This window comes from Megalopta genalis, chromosome 17 (genome assembly GCF_051020955.1).
Source record: "Megalopta genalis isolate 19385.01 chromosome 17, iyMegGena1_principal, whole genome shotgun sequence".
Taxonomy (NCBI): Eukaryota; Metazoa; Arthropoda; class Insecta; order Hymenoptera; family Halictidae; genus Megalopta; species Megalopta genalis.
Genome location: NC_135029.1, coordinates 1,637,248 through 1,653,659, shown reverse-complemented (window position 1 = coordinate 1,653,659; position 16,412 = coordinate 1,637,248). Strand labels below are relative to the sequence as shown.

At 31.4% G+C, this 16,412-nt stretch overlaps 2 protein-coding genes and 1 long non-coding RNA gene across 8 annotated transcripts in view; 1 reads left to right on the top strand and 2 right to left on the bottom strand.

Annotated features, from left to right (window-relative positions):
* Positions 1–3,812, bottom strand: part of LOC117222838 (uncharacterized) — a 28,913-nt gene extending 25,101 nt beyond the window's left edge. Inside the window, exon 1 of the mRNA XM_033474809.2 lies at positions 3,366–3,812. The gene's annotated coding sequence lies outside the window, so the exon portion shown is untranslated. The remainder of the gene's footprint in view (positions 1–3,365) is intronic.
* Positions 3,813–8,973: 5,161 nt separating this feature from the next.
* MED31 (mediator complex subunit 31) lies at positions 8,974–16,259 on the top strand. 6 transcript variants are annotated; one of them, XM_076527090.1, is made up of 5 exons: positions 10,777–10,912; positions 13,571–13,624; positions 14,909–14,998; positions 15,068–15,355; positions 16,041–16,259. In XM_076527090.1, the coding sequence occupies exons 2-5, from the start codon at positions 13,588–13,590 to the stop codon at positions 16,076–16,078; spliced, it is 453 nt and encodes a 150-aa protein (XP_076383205.1). In that variant the 5' UTR covers positions 10,777–10,912; positions 13,571–13,587; the 3' UTR covers positions 16,079–16,259. The 6 variants fall into 6 exon arrangements, with proteins under 6 accessions (XP_033330704.1, XP_076383205.1, XP_033330707.1 ...); XM_033474816.2 differs by lacking the exon at positions 13,571–13,624 and adding an exon at positions 14,285–14,468 and having other exon boundaries at positions 10,786–10,912; XM_076527091.1 differs by lacking the exons at positions 10,777–10,912; positions 13,571–13,624 and adding exons at positions 13,945–14,187; positions 14,285–14,468.
* On the bottom strand, positions 9,309–10,501 carry LOC143260709 (uncharacterized). The gene is made up of 3 exons (XR_013034995.1): positions 10,362–10,501; positions 10,067–10,141; positions 9,309–9,912 (listed from the first exon to the last, which is right to left on the bottom strand). It is a non-coding gene; the product is annotated as an uncharacterized LOC143260709 (long non-coding RNA).
* Positions 16,260–16,412: the final 153 nt, after the last annotated feature.

Genomic DNA, 16,412 nt, shown 5'->3' with positions numbered 1-16,412 from the left:
TCTGTTTTTCAACCTGTGATTTTGTTTGTACATGTAAACATTAAAAATGTAAATGTCAATCAAGTTTTATCTACAATAATACGCCTATTTATCTGGATCTACATGGTAAAACGTTATAGGCCACATTTTTAAATTACCATAGCTGCCTTACGCTTACAGCTATTATTAACATTTTTACTTAGCAGTATGAGTGGATAATGGGACGACAGAGTTTATGTTTCTTCGAATTTATGTATCTTCCCAAGAAAAATGAAATCATGAAAGTACGTACTATGTTTAGAAAAATTTAGTCACCTAATATTTAAAGACATGTAAATTTGCATAGACCGCCGCTATTTTGTTATTACTCATTGTATGTGTAATGCAAGTACAGTAGAATATTAACGACGAGCTGAAAGAAAAATCCAACTTTAATATTCAGTCTGTATGACAGAACAACAACAACGAAATCACTAAAATCTGCAACACGTTAAAATATGTATAAACAAGTTGATCTAAACTACAAATATCATTTTATAAATAAATTAGTAAACATTAATGCAGAATAACAAGGGAGATTGTTATTTTCAAAATAATAGCTACGAGATTTGTGTTGAACCAACCATGATTCACTTCTGCAATCTGTGTTGAATCATTCCAGTTCGAAAGCTACAAACCCGCAGAATACTGTAGCTATCAAAGGATTTAGTGACAGCTTGCTAAACACTTAATTTTTTAAAACTATATATACACTGAATTTCAAATGCTCTTGCAATCTTTTTATGTTATATTTGATCAGCAATATTTTAATAAGAATTTTACCAATTTTACCCTTTGTTGCGGATCATAACCATTTATGACAAAACTGCGTAGATCAAATACAAACGAATACAAACATTAGAAAAATTTAAAAATACTGTTTGACCACGTTCAACTCATTGTAATTATTAACACTCTATCTACCAGCAATTTTCTAATAACTTTAATTTTTCGATTTTGAGATCAAAGATATAAGAATAATTTCTTAAATACATTGTTCAAAAGTGATAATAATTTAATTCATAACCCAACAAATTATTTGGATTAATCTAACATAACAAGTTCTTCTGAAATTATTATTTAGAAGGACATATTAGAGCTTCTAAGAAGATTTCCGTAAATAAAGTATTGACAAAAGAAATCAAAATCAACAGTCTAGTTATCACAAGTGTAATTCTAACAATATGTAAAATAGATAAGAGGATACATATTCTTGGAGTAGTTTTTATATCACATTCTTTGCATGACTAAGGAAAACAAATTTTGAAGACATGGAAACCTATTTTAAATGATCTCAAGCGTAATCAGTTATATTTTAATTAAAAAGGTCTGTTGTCAAGTGTTAAAACAAAGCAAAATTAGAGTGCTATATACATTATAGGAAGCGATTATTGTTTTACTTTTTCCAATCCGAGCCCCGATGCGCCGCGATTGCCTCGTACTACTACGTAGAAAGAGATCGGCACATGCGGCGGCGGATTGAAAATCTCGTTGACCTTCCCGCGAGTACCTATTCCAGCCCTCGTTGTCTTCCACGTGTAAATGTCGTCCACGTGCGATCACGTATATTGGCACACATTTTACAAGTCAAGACTAAAATAAGTACTTAGGTGAAATCAAGCGTGGGCTTCACCTTTCAGGACGTTCGACCGTTCGATCGGATCGATGTATGTATAACGTGTGTTAAGTTTGGAACGGGGATCGCAGATGTAGTTCACTGATCAAATGCGCAATTACCGAAGTTTGCTATTCCGATAAAGACAGAAGATAGTTCGACAAAATTCAATGGTTGACGTTTTTTTCAATGTCTCTTTAACGAATTGCAATCCCACGGACACGCTAATGATACCGTGAATCAAATGTGAGATGCGGATCATTCATTTATAAAATATGGCTAATTATTTATTATAGCTTTGATCAGTAGGTAACTATTTAAGGAATATTTCGTTGTTATGGGTACGATTAGAATTTTTTTTCGTTATAAAAATTGGTACTAGAATCATTGACGAATTGAGGAATAACTGATTATTGAAAAGTTCTAATTTTAGTGTCTTGAAAGTACATTTGTGTAATGTGTAAAAAGTGGATTAATTATTAATTTGAAGATTAATTAGATTTTCATTCCTCAATGGTCTAATAAATCAATTATGAACTCTGGGTAAAAGTTGTATAATTTTTTAATGTACAAAGATATAGTAAAAACATGTATATACGAATATATAAACTATTAAGGAGTTAATATATAGAAATCTATATATAGTTTGAATACATTGTTGTTAAAATATTTAGGACAAAAAAATTACATCTATCTCTCGTATAAACCGAATATGAATTTAAAGATAAAAATTATGGAAACAAAAAATGAAAGTGTTTCAATTTCCAGCTGAGTTTCATTTTAGGAAATAAGTATATTAATTATTTTTTTAATTATTAAACAAATGTATACTGCTTGAATGCATCAATTGATATTTATGGTGTTGTATATGGAAATACATATATGTATACTTCCTAGTATCTAATTTTAAGTTTAATTAATTGACAAATTTATGAAACTAGAATTTATTAAGAATTATTTGTTACCCTATACGCATCTGACCACATTAAAATTCTAATGGATCAATTACTTACTATTTATATAGTTAAAAAGGTTTCACTATTTAATGTAACAAAACTCAGAATGTATCTGAATGATGTCATTCTTTATACTCCTGTCTTCGATTTTGCATAAAAATTGTTTATGATAATTGTCGTAGTCATGTGTCAAGAATTAACCGCACTTAACAGTGTACGCATACTGCAACAAATGATTGCTTAGCATATCGTAATGCATTGATAAATTATAATGATATAAAGAAACATTGTTGGCAATAAGAAACTGACGTAAATGTAACACATGCGATCAAATCGAAACGAATCTGCTGTGCATACATTCCTTGTTATTTAAAAACTGCATTAATTTAGCAACAGTGCGCATACGTGATTCTAGTACGTTGACTATATTCAGGCAATGAAGAATCACATTCGTTCCCATATTATGTAGATCGCACAATGTTGTTTCGTGTTCCATCCTAATCTTATTAAAGCACTATAATCGAATTCATGAATTGAAATCATTCGGTAAGAAGCCATAAAATATTCAAAATACTTTACACAATTGGCTCAACCAATTATATCAACAACATTGTCCAAATTGTATGTGAAAATGAAGTTACCGATCAAATTTGAAAACTGAATAAAAGATAGCATATTTTAAATGAACAAATAATGTTCGGTCATCAATTCAACAATACACAGATTGAACCATAAATGCAAGGAACATTACAATTTAAGGTCGAAATGTTACTTACCGGCTTACAGGTTTACAGACACCGCACTAATAACCGTAGACCTCTCAAAATAAATGCTCACAGACGCGATGCTGTTTTTCGTGTTCCCGCTGTCAATCACTTCAACGGACGTGAAAAAGTCAGTTAATCATAGAAACGTACAACTTCCTGACGAACAATCAGAACTTCGGCGTCAATCGAGCCTCGATAGTTTGAAATCGGTATCGGCGGAACTTAGTAAATGTCACTGGACGCGTGTGAACGCACGTGAATCGGAACCGATCGTACAGTTTCGTGAAAATAAATTGTTCAACAAAACCGCGTGTTCCAGATACATATGCCAGCGTGCATAACAAATAATGATAACACGGTTGCCTGCGGTGGTTCAGTCACCACGATTGCTCATCGTAACGATTTCGAAGGATGATCCAAATCCGCTGGCGTCCGTACATCAACTAACGGCGATCGAGCACCGCCATGTTATCCCCCCTCGTGGTTGCGCGCAACACGGTCACGCGTGCGTAGATGCACGGTCCTCGTGCACGCGCGTCGAGCTCCGATATTACGACAATCTCGATAACAAAAGCCGCGGCACGTGCACCCCCACCTCGTAAGTATGCGATATTCTAAAAGATTCCGCGGGAAAGCGAGCCGGAACATGCTTTGTAGCATTTTTTCCTTTTTTCACCGCTTCTCACCCGATGCCAGACACACAGTGTTTGATTTCGAGTTTTTAGAATTACAGTATTCTCTATTATTCGAGAAACTTCGGGTCTGCAGAGTTCCAGTTATACAGAGTATCCCAAAATTGAAAGCAGAGATTATTTGAAATAACTTTTTCATTAGCGAAAATGTTCTCCGTAGCTGCCGTAAGGGGAGAGTTTGATTTAGGACACTGAATTATCAGTGATTTTTTTCTCAACACAATCATAAATTAAACTCTTTCAACACTTCAGGAGGATTTTATTGAACATTTAGGTAGTACAACAAATTTTTGTATTAACAATAAAGTCTCTTAATATTGCTACAATTGTTCGTAATTGGAGTCATTAGTTTGCGTACAATCTAAAGGATTCAATTTTTGTCTGAATCACAAAAACGAAGATTTCTCTTATTCTACTTGAAATTAAAAATATGATGATTATGTCGTGATCTTTTGCCGTGTTTTACATCGTAGGGTAGTATTCTGTAGCAATCTGTGCAAAATTCTATGAGCAATCCTAAGTGTAATAAAATTTCATTTTCATTTATTTAGTATCTATTTATTTTAGTACCTTGTAGTACATGAAAAATCTATTACAATATATGTATATATATATATATATACATATTTTTAAAGGAAAAGTTTATTCTATCATATATATATATATATATATATATATATGATAGAATAAACTTTTATACAAAATTTTTTTTCAGAATGTAATTATTTTCCTACATGTGTGATCATTTTGATTTTTCTCACATTGTCGATAAATTAATCAAAATTGGAAACAATATTGAAAACAAACTAATAGTTTTCCAAATTCTCTTAATCAACATGTTAATTTGAAACATTTTCATGAACTATACATAAAACTAAATATAATAAATATTAAAATACTCGTGTAATATATCCGGACTGCAATATTAAATATACACAAACCCTAAGAAACCACACATCAGATTTCGAAAAATAAACTTAGCACCAAATAATTTTAACTTCCTTAACATTATCTTTACCAAAGATGTCTTTTTGAAATTTAATTTTGAAAGTATATTTTTTAAGTTTAAACACGTTTCCTATAATAATATAAAATTAATTTTGTAAAAGGGCGGTGTAAAAATAATATTAAATTTTATATTTGAGTGAAATATTTCTGAAACATTTTTGATAGCATATACAAAATCAATACACAAAATAATCCTACGTGTACGAAATAAAATTCGTTTCATAACGAATATGGAACTCAAACAATAAGCCTGCAAGATATCAGAAGAGGCAGAAGCTCGTGCGCTCCCAAAATATTGTGATAATCATTTGCTGCTGATCCCACAAATCGTTATAAATGCCACCGGATGATTTCTAAATCAGATGCGAAATCTATGTCAAAGCCAGCAGAGGAATAGAGTTTCACCGCAGACACGTGGTGCTGGCTACGAACGTCATAGCCATATCATCTAAGAGATTTACTAATTTCGGTGACGTAAAGAAACCGTCGTTCATGGCACATAGATCCGATACAGCGCATGTCTCCCTTTTGAATGTAAGTCAGTGATCAGCTGTCGGCATGTTTCCTTGTTATTTCCGAGATGATCACCATTTACACACCTGACTCTGTCGGATGGGACAGCTGTCCTTAAAAAACCGCAAGACCATTATTTACGGGGTTCCATTATCATTACTGTATTTTTTACTGTATTTCACCACGCAAATGCTTTCTATTGTTAGGTCAAGTAACAAACAATACTTTGTAACATAATCAAAAACATGTTCCTTAAAAAAAAATATGCAGAAAGGTTTTAAAGGTTTGCAATAAGCATTGTTACTACATACAGGCCTTCGATTTACGTAAACATAAACTCTAGAGTTAATAAAATTGATAAAAGATCGAATACATTTCAATGAAGAATTCATTGAATAAAAAATAATAATAAGTAGACTGAGGATCTTTATGCATTTACGGGTATATGCAAGTAACCGTATATATTAATATTAATTAATTGTATTATTATTGTATGTTTACTGCAAGACATTCTCTAGTTGGTATAAGAAATTTTCTTGCTTCTTCAGATTTTTATAGAAGAATTCGTAAAAATAAAAATTTGTGCATGATGATTCGCAGTCTAATGATGAGTTATACATTTATAGATATTTCTTTGACACGCTGTATATGTTTTAGCTGTTCTCGGAAATGACGTCAAACGTTGTATTATTCTTGCAATAGAATTGAAAACCTTCTTCTATGACTGACACTGTCAATAGTGCAGACAAAAGATCTCGTATGTTATGAAACATAAAATAGAAATTTTAATAATTCGATACTCTTTTGTTCCTATTTTCCTATTTTAAGGAAAATAATTTAAAAACATCAATGTTGTGTAATAAGAAATTTCAACGTTTCGTTTATGTTTTATGAGACTGAAGACGATGTCTGCAGGATATTCGAGAAGAGGATGTGCGGAAACCCTTCGTCGAGTCAATTTAGTTTTAATTATACAACACGTACTCAGTTTTCAGCTGCGTCAGACGTATTCGAGTCGTTCATGACTCAATGCCATCATTTCATTTTGCACTGTTAACGAATTTAAACGAGCTACAATCATTGATTGATAAGAATAATAAAATACTAATTTTCAAAAGCAAAACCACAATTTATAATACAGTGTTCTTCACAGTTTGTAGATCGTATAAAATTAATTTTATACAATTGTAGTTTCCAAGAGTAAGCAACATCTATGTTTTATAAAATTATTTATTAATCACGTCTTCTATTCTTGGCACTCTACAATCAAAGACGGAAGGTAACGTCTTCAGTACCTAAAGATATTAATACGTCGAACGGTCCATTGTTGCAATTTCCACTAATGATTCTTGTAATTATTCGTAATAATTGTGTAATAAAAGTTAGATAACTAAAACAGGATGGACAAATACTTTGGCCGCAGATATATATGACACTCTACGGTGTCTCATAAAAAACAGCTCTCACATATACATAAAATTCATAATATTGTAATTTTATTTTAAAAAATCCAACGATGCTGTAATTTAGTACAAAATGAAATATGGATGAAACCTTCATTTGCTTCTTGTACCTTACTTTTACTGTACCTTTAAAATAGTTTATAGAAATAAAACATTTTAAACCATTTAAAGTTTATAATTCAATTCTGCATGTCATTACTAGATTGCTGATTTTATGTATCTGCGATAAGACTGAGACTAAGAACTTGCTAATTAGTTACTATTTTTTGCAGTCAAAGCAGATTATGTCTATTTTGTATAAAAATCCGCAGTCTAGTTATTGTAAATCTAATAATATTTGTATTAAAGGATATAAAGTTTTATCTACTTTCCACTTTCTTAAATTATTGACTAAAATCATAAACTTGCAAATGTAGCCTTAATTTATGATTAAATTGTATTTAAATAATTGAGAATTAAAAATAAAGAAAGTAATCTTGAGACAAAAAAGATAAAGACACTTATGAAATAGCAATTTTAAGATCATTTGATAAAATATTAATTTCACTTCCATCCAAATCAGGCTTCACTCGACATTTCTAAATTATTCCTCAAGAAAATACGAATTTACATGAACATTTGCAATCGATTAATTAGAATGCTCTGAAAATCGTTTTCCATAGTAGTTATCCCGGAATATCGAGACGGTTTAAATGCAACCAGAAACGATAAAGAAACATTGGCGTTACAAACGAGAAGTAAAAGAGAGAAGGGAGGAGGTCAGAGGAAGAGAAGGGGAAGGAAATCGCACGTGTAGCCAAGTTCCCCACTCCTGGCTAATTTCTTGGTTGAAAGGAACGTCCTTCACCAATCCTCCCATCCCTTCTGGTCCTCCGACCTTTTTCGACCGTCACAATCCCCCCTCCCCCCCGCCCCCACCAAAGAAGATCATGATGACCTGCAACCAATCAGGGTCGTTTGCAATGTCTCCACGTGGCGCATAATCGGTGCACACTGCACACTGCACACACACGCCCAGCATGTGCAGAAATTGGTAAAGTTCTACATGCATTGTGTAATCGTTTACAACGGAAACGTTCAATTAGATTTATTTCAGGATTTCTTGACTATATATAAGTACACGTGTAAGACGTATAGAAAATTGATGTGATTATGGCAGTTTGTTTGGCGTCTGTTCAAATAAACTCGATTCTATGTTAATTCGTTATAGTATGCATTACATCTTGCTGAAGACAAATTTTTCTAGCGAAAATCTATATTTCAGATTTTATTGATTCATGCTGAATTCAACGAGGAATTTAATATAGTATTAAATAAATTTGACATAATTTCCAATAGAGTAGATAAATTTGATAATTGATAAAAATTTGTTTTAAATGGAATCCATCATCTTGTGAACTACTTTAAACATCTTTCCAAATGTTTCTAGTTCAAGCTGGATTGGATTTAAAATGGATTTAAAATGGATTTAAAATCTGTACTGCAGACGCAATTTGCAAGTTTTCGCTTTTTTTTGGTTTTTTATTTTTTGCAACTATAGTTTGCAACAAAAAAATCTGGAAAAATCCTCTAGTATGCTGCTTAAGTTCCAAAATATTTGCGGTGAGAGGGGAAAATGCGCGAAAAGTACGCAATATAATTTACCCTGTCACCTGTAACTACCCTCATGGACAAGCTAGAAGGTTCAATTTTGTACAGAAAAGTTTTTCTTGATCAGCTATCAAATGGTGTTATAGTCATTGAAGAACCTCTAATAATAAGTGCAATTTTTACCATCTTATTCAGCTGGATCCTTTGTCATCAATACACAGCACCAGTCTTTTTTTCTTTTCACTTGATTTGTGAGAAGACACTGAGAATATAATTTTGGACAAAACATATAGTACAGTAAATCGTAAGTAGACATAATTGATATGTTGCATGCACTGGAGTTGGATAAATAGGAGCATCGTTCCTGACCTCTAATCGTCCGTAAACAGGTTATTAGTACGTCGGATAAACAGAGTCCCGATAAACGAATTTCTACTGTACTATCTGTTGATTGGGTAAACAGCGAGGTTTATTATTATAACCGTCCCTTCAAATTGGAACAATACTACACAGTTCACGCAGATACCGTGATGAGAGATTATAGAATAAAAGGAAAAGAATTTTACCCAAAAATTCAGTGATTGCAACTTTCAGTGGTTAATAATTATTACGGTTTCATTACGTTATAAATATTAAGTTAAACGATGTTGCTGTTTATAAAAAGGAAGTTGGAAAAATTACACAAATTGCGCAGTAAGTATTTACATAGTTAAATGAGTATTATAATAACATAAAAATACATTTGCATATGTTGTACCTCCACAAGGAACATGTAATCCGAAATTCATATTTCTCTTTCGATCTTATTTTTTCAATGATTTTTTGTTGCTGTTATATTTTCGTTTTCTTGTAACAGTCCTAAAAACATGCATTATATTTTATTATATTGCATGTAATATTCTGTACTTTCATTAGGGAAAAATAGTTTGTAAATTATTGAACACAACATTTCCAGTTGAGTGATTTTATCTTTCAATTGAGACACATTTGATTATGATTTTGATGGTCTATCAGCTGATATTATATTTCATCAATCGTTTTATGATCTTTCTTAAACGCGCGTTATGTTCAAGAAATTTTTTGACTTCTCTGCAGTAACGCAAACATATTGTCTTATTTCAAGAATACAATTTTTTAATCAAATGATTTATGCGCAAGGAAGATACTCTTCGGCGGCTCCTCGTCGAGTCTTTCTTTTTCAAGTAATTCAGTATTGTCTTCTATGCATGTTATTATGCACTTTCTCATTTTTCTAATTGTATTACAAAGTTCTCCTATTCTGACGTTTGCCTAGAAATGTATCCTTATAAATTCCACAGTATAATTATACTGTATTAACTAAATAAATATCTTTGTATTTTATTATTTCATCTTCCAAGAATTTATTACTTTCTGCCATTTCAACTTTATTTTTTTCTACTTGTAGATTAAGTTCACAATTCACCATTCCTAATTGAGAAGTCTGAAGTTCCTGAGTACTACTCTTTTCCTCCAATTCAGGTAGCATATTTCTTATCTCCTGTAAACGTATTTAAAATCGAAGATTAATTAGATTAAATAAAATCCCCTAAATTAATTCTAAAATCAAGATTTATATTTAAAATATAAACAAATAAAAATACCTCGGCATTTTGAGCATCTTTTGCCTCACAGTCTTCATATGATTGCGTTATTGTTTTAAATCTTGGATTTTAGTTTCAAATTCACATTTAATCAGTTAAATTTTGTTGTTTACTTACTACTAATTTTATCATCTAACTGTTTCATTCAATCGTGTATCTGTATATGTACCATAATGCTCATCTAGTTTCAATTCATGCTGCAACTTTTCGACATGTTTAGTTACTTCAGAAACCAATACTTGATTTTCTCTCATTGTAACTTTTCTAGTCTAAACAATTTTTTAAATGTTTAGATATAATCTTATTTATACATAAATAAGATCTTAATAATATGTAAGATCTTATAATTAATCTTATTTATACATAAAGAAGATTATACTTCTTTCTTCTAGCTAATATTTCCACAGCTTCCTCTCGAACTTGACTTTTTAGAGCTTGCAATTCTTCTTTTCTTCCTGCCAATCTAGTTCCAATTGTAAACCTACAGCAAATGTATTTACCAAAGTTTAATTTTTGCGATTGTATTTTCAGATAGTCGTCTGAATCTACCAGTGGATCTGTGTAAAAGACCTCAGCTCCTTTAAAATTATTGAAAGTTTATTTATTTCTGCATCTTTCTCTGACAGTTTTTCATCCAATTCTGACCGTTCCTTCTCTATCTGAGTCAAGTATGTAGTATGTATATCTTTCTTCTATTAATTTGCATTTCTTCTTCTACAGCAGTCTTTGCTTCTCTGATTATTGTTTTTGAATGTACTCCATCTCGAATTGATGTTTCTTGATGTGCTTATTTAATACATCGTGCTGTAATTAAATCTACAAGTAAAAATTGCAAATTGTGTAGTACTCTAAGAAAATAATTTTCTATTTCTATGTTACTTACTGTTCTAAGAATTACACCAGATCTGTTACTACTTCGATTACAGACTACAGACTGACGAACTGACAAATCATTCTCAATACTACATATTTATGCTTTTGTTGTCTTAAAATCTTCCTCAAGTAAAGATCATATCTTCACAAGCACCTCTATCGGAAACTTGCTAGAATTAATGTCACAGCAGTTTTATGGTGGGTGACCATAGTAAGCCAAGGCGGGGGCAATTGGCTTAAAATTATGAAGCAGGTAGAAAAACTGCTTCTTCTCTGATTGGTGGTCGCTTCACAGTTAAACAGTGCTGCCCTCACAGTTCTAGACAAAGAGAGGAAGTAGTGAGTGAGCAAGAAAGCACATCAGAGAGAGAGAGAGAGAGAGAGAAAGAGAGAGAGCACAACACAAACAAAACATGTCACACCGACGACCAATAGTTTGTCTCACTTTACCATGCTTGCAGTCTCACTTTATTCGCGCATCCGTATGCGCGTATTTATTAAAATGTTCAAAAAACCCGTAAACTACATTTTAGCTAATGGTTTCTACTTTATGAATTTACAAAATTTTATTAACTGTAACAAAGTACTGTAACAAAACTGCAACAGTACTGGGACGATACTGTACGAGAAGAAGTTTTGAAAACAACGAATAATTTTGCAATTTTATACGATTTTTACTGTTAAAAATGTGAAGATCAAAGCTGAAACTTGCATTTATATTATCTTAGAAAGACTACATATTTAATGTAGTAATTACCTATAAAAAAATTTTCAAACTCAGTTTTTTTCAGAATTAGAGTTAAGAATGAGAACATTTTGCGAGCATTTCCACGATTATTGAAATTTTCGAAAACCCGTAAGTTACATTCGTAGCTAATAGCTTCTAGTTTATGAATCTACGTAATTTTTTAAATTCAGCCATCCCGGCCAACAATCAATATTATAATCTACGCGAAGGAGTTTCGTAAACAACGAATAATTTCGCAATTATCGAAGCTATGAACGAAACTAGGAATATAAGGAAATGTTGTTTGTATGTCTCTGGGTAACATAGAAAATGGTATTTAATTATCGTATCGACATTATCACTTCTGCAGTGAATAAGGCTGAAATGAATTTGAGGCCCAAAAAGGGCCGTTATTATTAAATAGAGGAGATTGTGAAACACTGGAGGTTGATGTTGCTTCTGTGGTTCGATCGGAAAAGGCGTAAAATCAAATTTCGCAGCTTGCAATTCTGGACTTTGAACCTCGCGCCACATACTTCACGTCCCGGCGAAATTTCACCAGCACCCCCATCCTGCGCACTTCGCGGCCCGCGATTTATGATTGTGAACCGCCCGACCTAGCGGGCCCGAGACCGAGAGTTTCCGTAGGTACCGTTAATTCTTTTATTGCTGGTCTAGATACAGTAAATTCTAAGGATTCTTGATACCTGCGGAAACTTTTTATTCAGCCTCGGGACCGCTAGGCCGGGCGGTTTACAACCCCAAAATTCGGGCCTCGAAGTACGCAGTAACGACTTGTGCAGGTATCGAAAATCCTTTTATTGCTGGTCTTAGTTGCCTACCTTCTTCTCCGGAATCATTATTTCTTCATTAGATGAAGAAAATTATTTCGGTGCCAATTGAACTAGTCTTCAAGGTTTTCGTATAAATTGTATATCCCCATAAAACTACATAAAAACAAAAACACAGCTGACAAATATTTCGAAACTCCTTCTCGTACAGTATGATATTGATTGTTGACCGTCTCAATTAACAAGTACATACTGGGATGGCTGAATTAACAAAATTTTGTAGATTCATAAAGTAGAAACCATTAGCTAAAATACAACTTACGGGTTTCCAAAAATTTTAATAATAGTAGAAATGATCGTCGTTTCAGGACGTTCGCAAATGCGCGGGACTGTGTGGTCGAGAATCCTATGGGACGAAAAGTATAAGTCGAATATTGCATCAAGTGTTTCAGATGGAGCACCAGGCGTATACATAGATGTGCGAAAAGAGTGAGACTGCGAGCATGGTAAAATGAGACATCCTAGGTTTTTCGTCTGTGTGGACACCCACCATAGAACCCGCTGGTTTCATTTTGTCTCTTTCGATCATTTCCCGTTCTTTTTTTAAAGCAACTGCGCGGATCTGTATGCGCATTAAAATGGTGGGGATAAGAATGCTTGCTATATATTGTGAAGCAGAATGCACTTCTTGTTCTTATACTGTGAAGCACACCTATAGTATACACCGTGTCCGTGACTAAAGATATTGAATGGGTGCAGTGGCTGCTATTCTTTTGTTTACGTTTAGAAGTGCATAACGTGAAGCGTTACTGAGTAGTGCAACTGAGGACAACATAGTTTATATTAAGAAGTTTATAAATATTGTTAGTCCAATTATTGAAATAACATTGAAAATTATTTTCTTTGTGAGAGTTAATGTACTATGAACCGCTTAGATGATCCTCCGGGTCTCATGAAAGGCAGAAAAACATCTTTTATTGGAATGAACGGTAATTTTCATAGAATTTCTATTCTTCACATCATTTTATCTTTTTATTGTTAAATAAATCAATTTTTATTGTTTCTATAATCTTATCTTCATCTAATTTAATAGTCCTATGCATGTTTTTTATAATTTTTTTTGTTTTCATTGCAACTTCTATGTTGCACTTCTATGTGTATTTTATCAAAATTTTTTCAAATCTTTTTCAAATAAAATATGGAATGATATAACGTAGGAAGTGGTTACTATATTTAAATAGAATTTTACATGCGATTTACATGATGTAGATTTTGTAAAATAAAATTTTGTATTCTTAAAAGAATCACAATTACCAGCAATATTGTTTTATTTGCATAGTTTGAAAAGTATTGATACAAGTAAAAGTAAAAGAAAAATGAATTGAATTTATGACGTGTATAATGTATTTTTAAATTTATTGATAAGTAAAACATTCTCTTATGGTGTACAAAGTTTTTCATAATTTCTAGGATTTACTTCTGGAGTAGAAAAAACAACAATGAAAATGTTTATGTAAACATGAGACCTATTTGCCCTTGTTTAAACTTTATAGTACGATATTTGTGACATATTTTCATAGATGGTACAAAAATGACCATCTTTGCTATGGCTTCCATGAGAATATTATACTTTTGTTTATTAATTTTAGAACAAGGTCAAATAAGATATATTACCACTATGATATGAAACTATGATTGTATTGAAGTTGCTTTGAGGTTTGAATTTGCAAAGTTATAAAGATTTAAGTTAGAGCTATTAGATTAAGAGAAGTCGAGTTCTGAATCAAGATTCTGATTTCTGGTTATTGTAATCGGAGATGTCAGAAACAGAAGGTACATAACGATTAACAACATATTAGAATCATAACATCTAGTCATTAAAATTAATACTTATATCATGATTGCAAAAAGGATTTTACAGTACAAATTGCATTTTTTCCAAATATTATTTTATTTGATAATATATTTGCTATTATAAATTTATATACATGTTCAAACTTTTGTATCTTATCTAAAATAAGTATTTTATTGCTAGCAATATCATTATATTTAATATAATAAATAATAGGAAAAGGTTATCCTGTTAAAAACTTAAATTCTTTGAGAATAGAATTTTTAGTTAAATATATAAAACAACAAAAAATTTATTGCAAATCCATTGAAATATAGAATATATTATGTGTATTATAAATGTTACATGATGATGAATAAAATTTAAGTATGTATGTTGCATTAATGTTATACTATAGAGAAAAATTTAATCTGCTTTATAGGCGCTCCAGAAACAGACGAACAGCAGCGCTTACGATTTCAGGTTGAACTTGAATTTGTTCAATGCCTTGCCAATCCAAACTACTTAAACTGTATGTTTTTTAATTTTCTTTATATAATTTACTATGATTATCAAATGTATTAATTATATGTTTTTATAGTTCTAGCACAACGTGGATACTTTAAGGATTCAGCATTTATTAATTACCTTAAATATCTGTTATATTGGAAAGAACCAGAGTACGCAAAGTATTTGAAATATCCTATGTGCTTGTACTTCTTAGACTTATTACAATACGAACACTTTAGGAGAGAAGTAGTAAATTCTCAATGTACCAAATTTATAGATGACCAACAGATATTATTGTGGCAACATTATACTAGACGTAGGACAAGATTGTTGCAAGCAGCAGCAGAACAAACGCAACATGTAAATCCTCAAAACAATGGTATTGTACAACCTAAAGTTCCTTGAGTAATATATATGACCAAAGAATATAGACTGTTACATGGGTCTATTAAAGCTACATCACAAAAATGTTGCTATATAAGAGTATTTCTATAGTTCCTTACCAGAATTGTTTTATTAATTATATTTTTTGGCTGTGGTAAACTGCTAATAAAGTACATTTCTATGTTCATTATATATACGTGTAATTATATTTCCCTTTTTTCCTTCTACAGCATGTCTGTTTAAAATGTATACATGTGATTATTTTGAAGCAAACTTTTAAAGTTCATGATTCAACAATGACTTAAGAAAAAGTACATGCATCAATAGTGTAATAGAATATATAATAATATTATAGAATCTTTATTTGAAATATTGTTTCGTATTTTTTATACTTTTAGAAATAATCACATATATACAGTTACTGCGGATATACTGTAGGTATCTTCTGTGCATAACTTCCAATAATTTCATATAATCATAACTATTAATAATACATACTGAATGTTCATAAACTTTATGTAGTATATTCTTACAATTATAAAAGCAGTGAAATAAACAAATAAGTAGTTAAAATATTCTACGAATTAATATATGTATATTAATATATATACCAGATTTAGACAAGTGTATTTATTATGTATCAATAGGAACAAATTGAAATAAAGGCACTCCAATTGTAGAATCTGATTTTCGAGGAGTGATGCTGAAACCTGAGTAGCTGATCATAAATAGTTATCACTGTTTATACTTCAAACTTCAAGACAATGGAAACAAAGGATCATCATTGAGTACTTAGGGATAGAAGATAAAAATTTTAATGTCCACAGTGAGTTTATATTTATTGTTTTATAAAATCTAATTTTGAAACATTATGTGCAAATATAATATTTTCAATAAAATTTGATTTTTTTCTATCCCTTATCTATTTTGTATAATATACAAGTGAGTCACAGCCAAAATCGTACAGCATATATCAGTAAATGTTTCGTCTTGTAAAAAAGTTTAGGGATTATTTGAAAAAATGAATTTGTTGGATATATGATGTGAGTGAG

What these genes read in the sequence shown, in the direction of transcription:
- MED31 (XM_033474811.2), top strand. Translation starts at nt 13,558, where the DNA reads ATGAACCGCTTAGATGATCCTCCGGGTCTCATGAAAGGCAGAAAAACA. An exon ending in ATCTTTTATTGGAATGAACG is followed by an intron (nt 13,625 to 14,908) that starts GTAATTTTCATA and finishes TCTGCTTTATAG; the next exon opens with GCGCTCCAGAAACAGACGAA. An exon ending in CAATCCAAACTACTTAAACT is followed by an intron (nt 14,999 to 15,067) that starts GTATGTTTTTTA and finishes ATGTTTTTATAG; the next exon opens with TTCTAGCACAACGTGGATAC.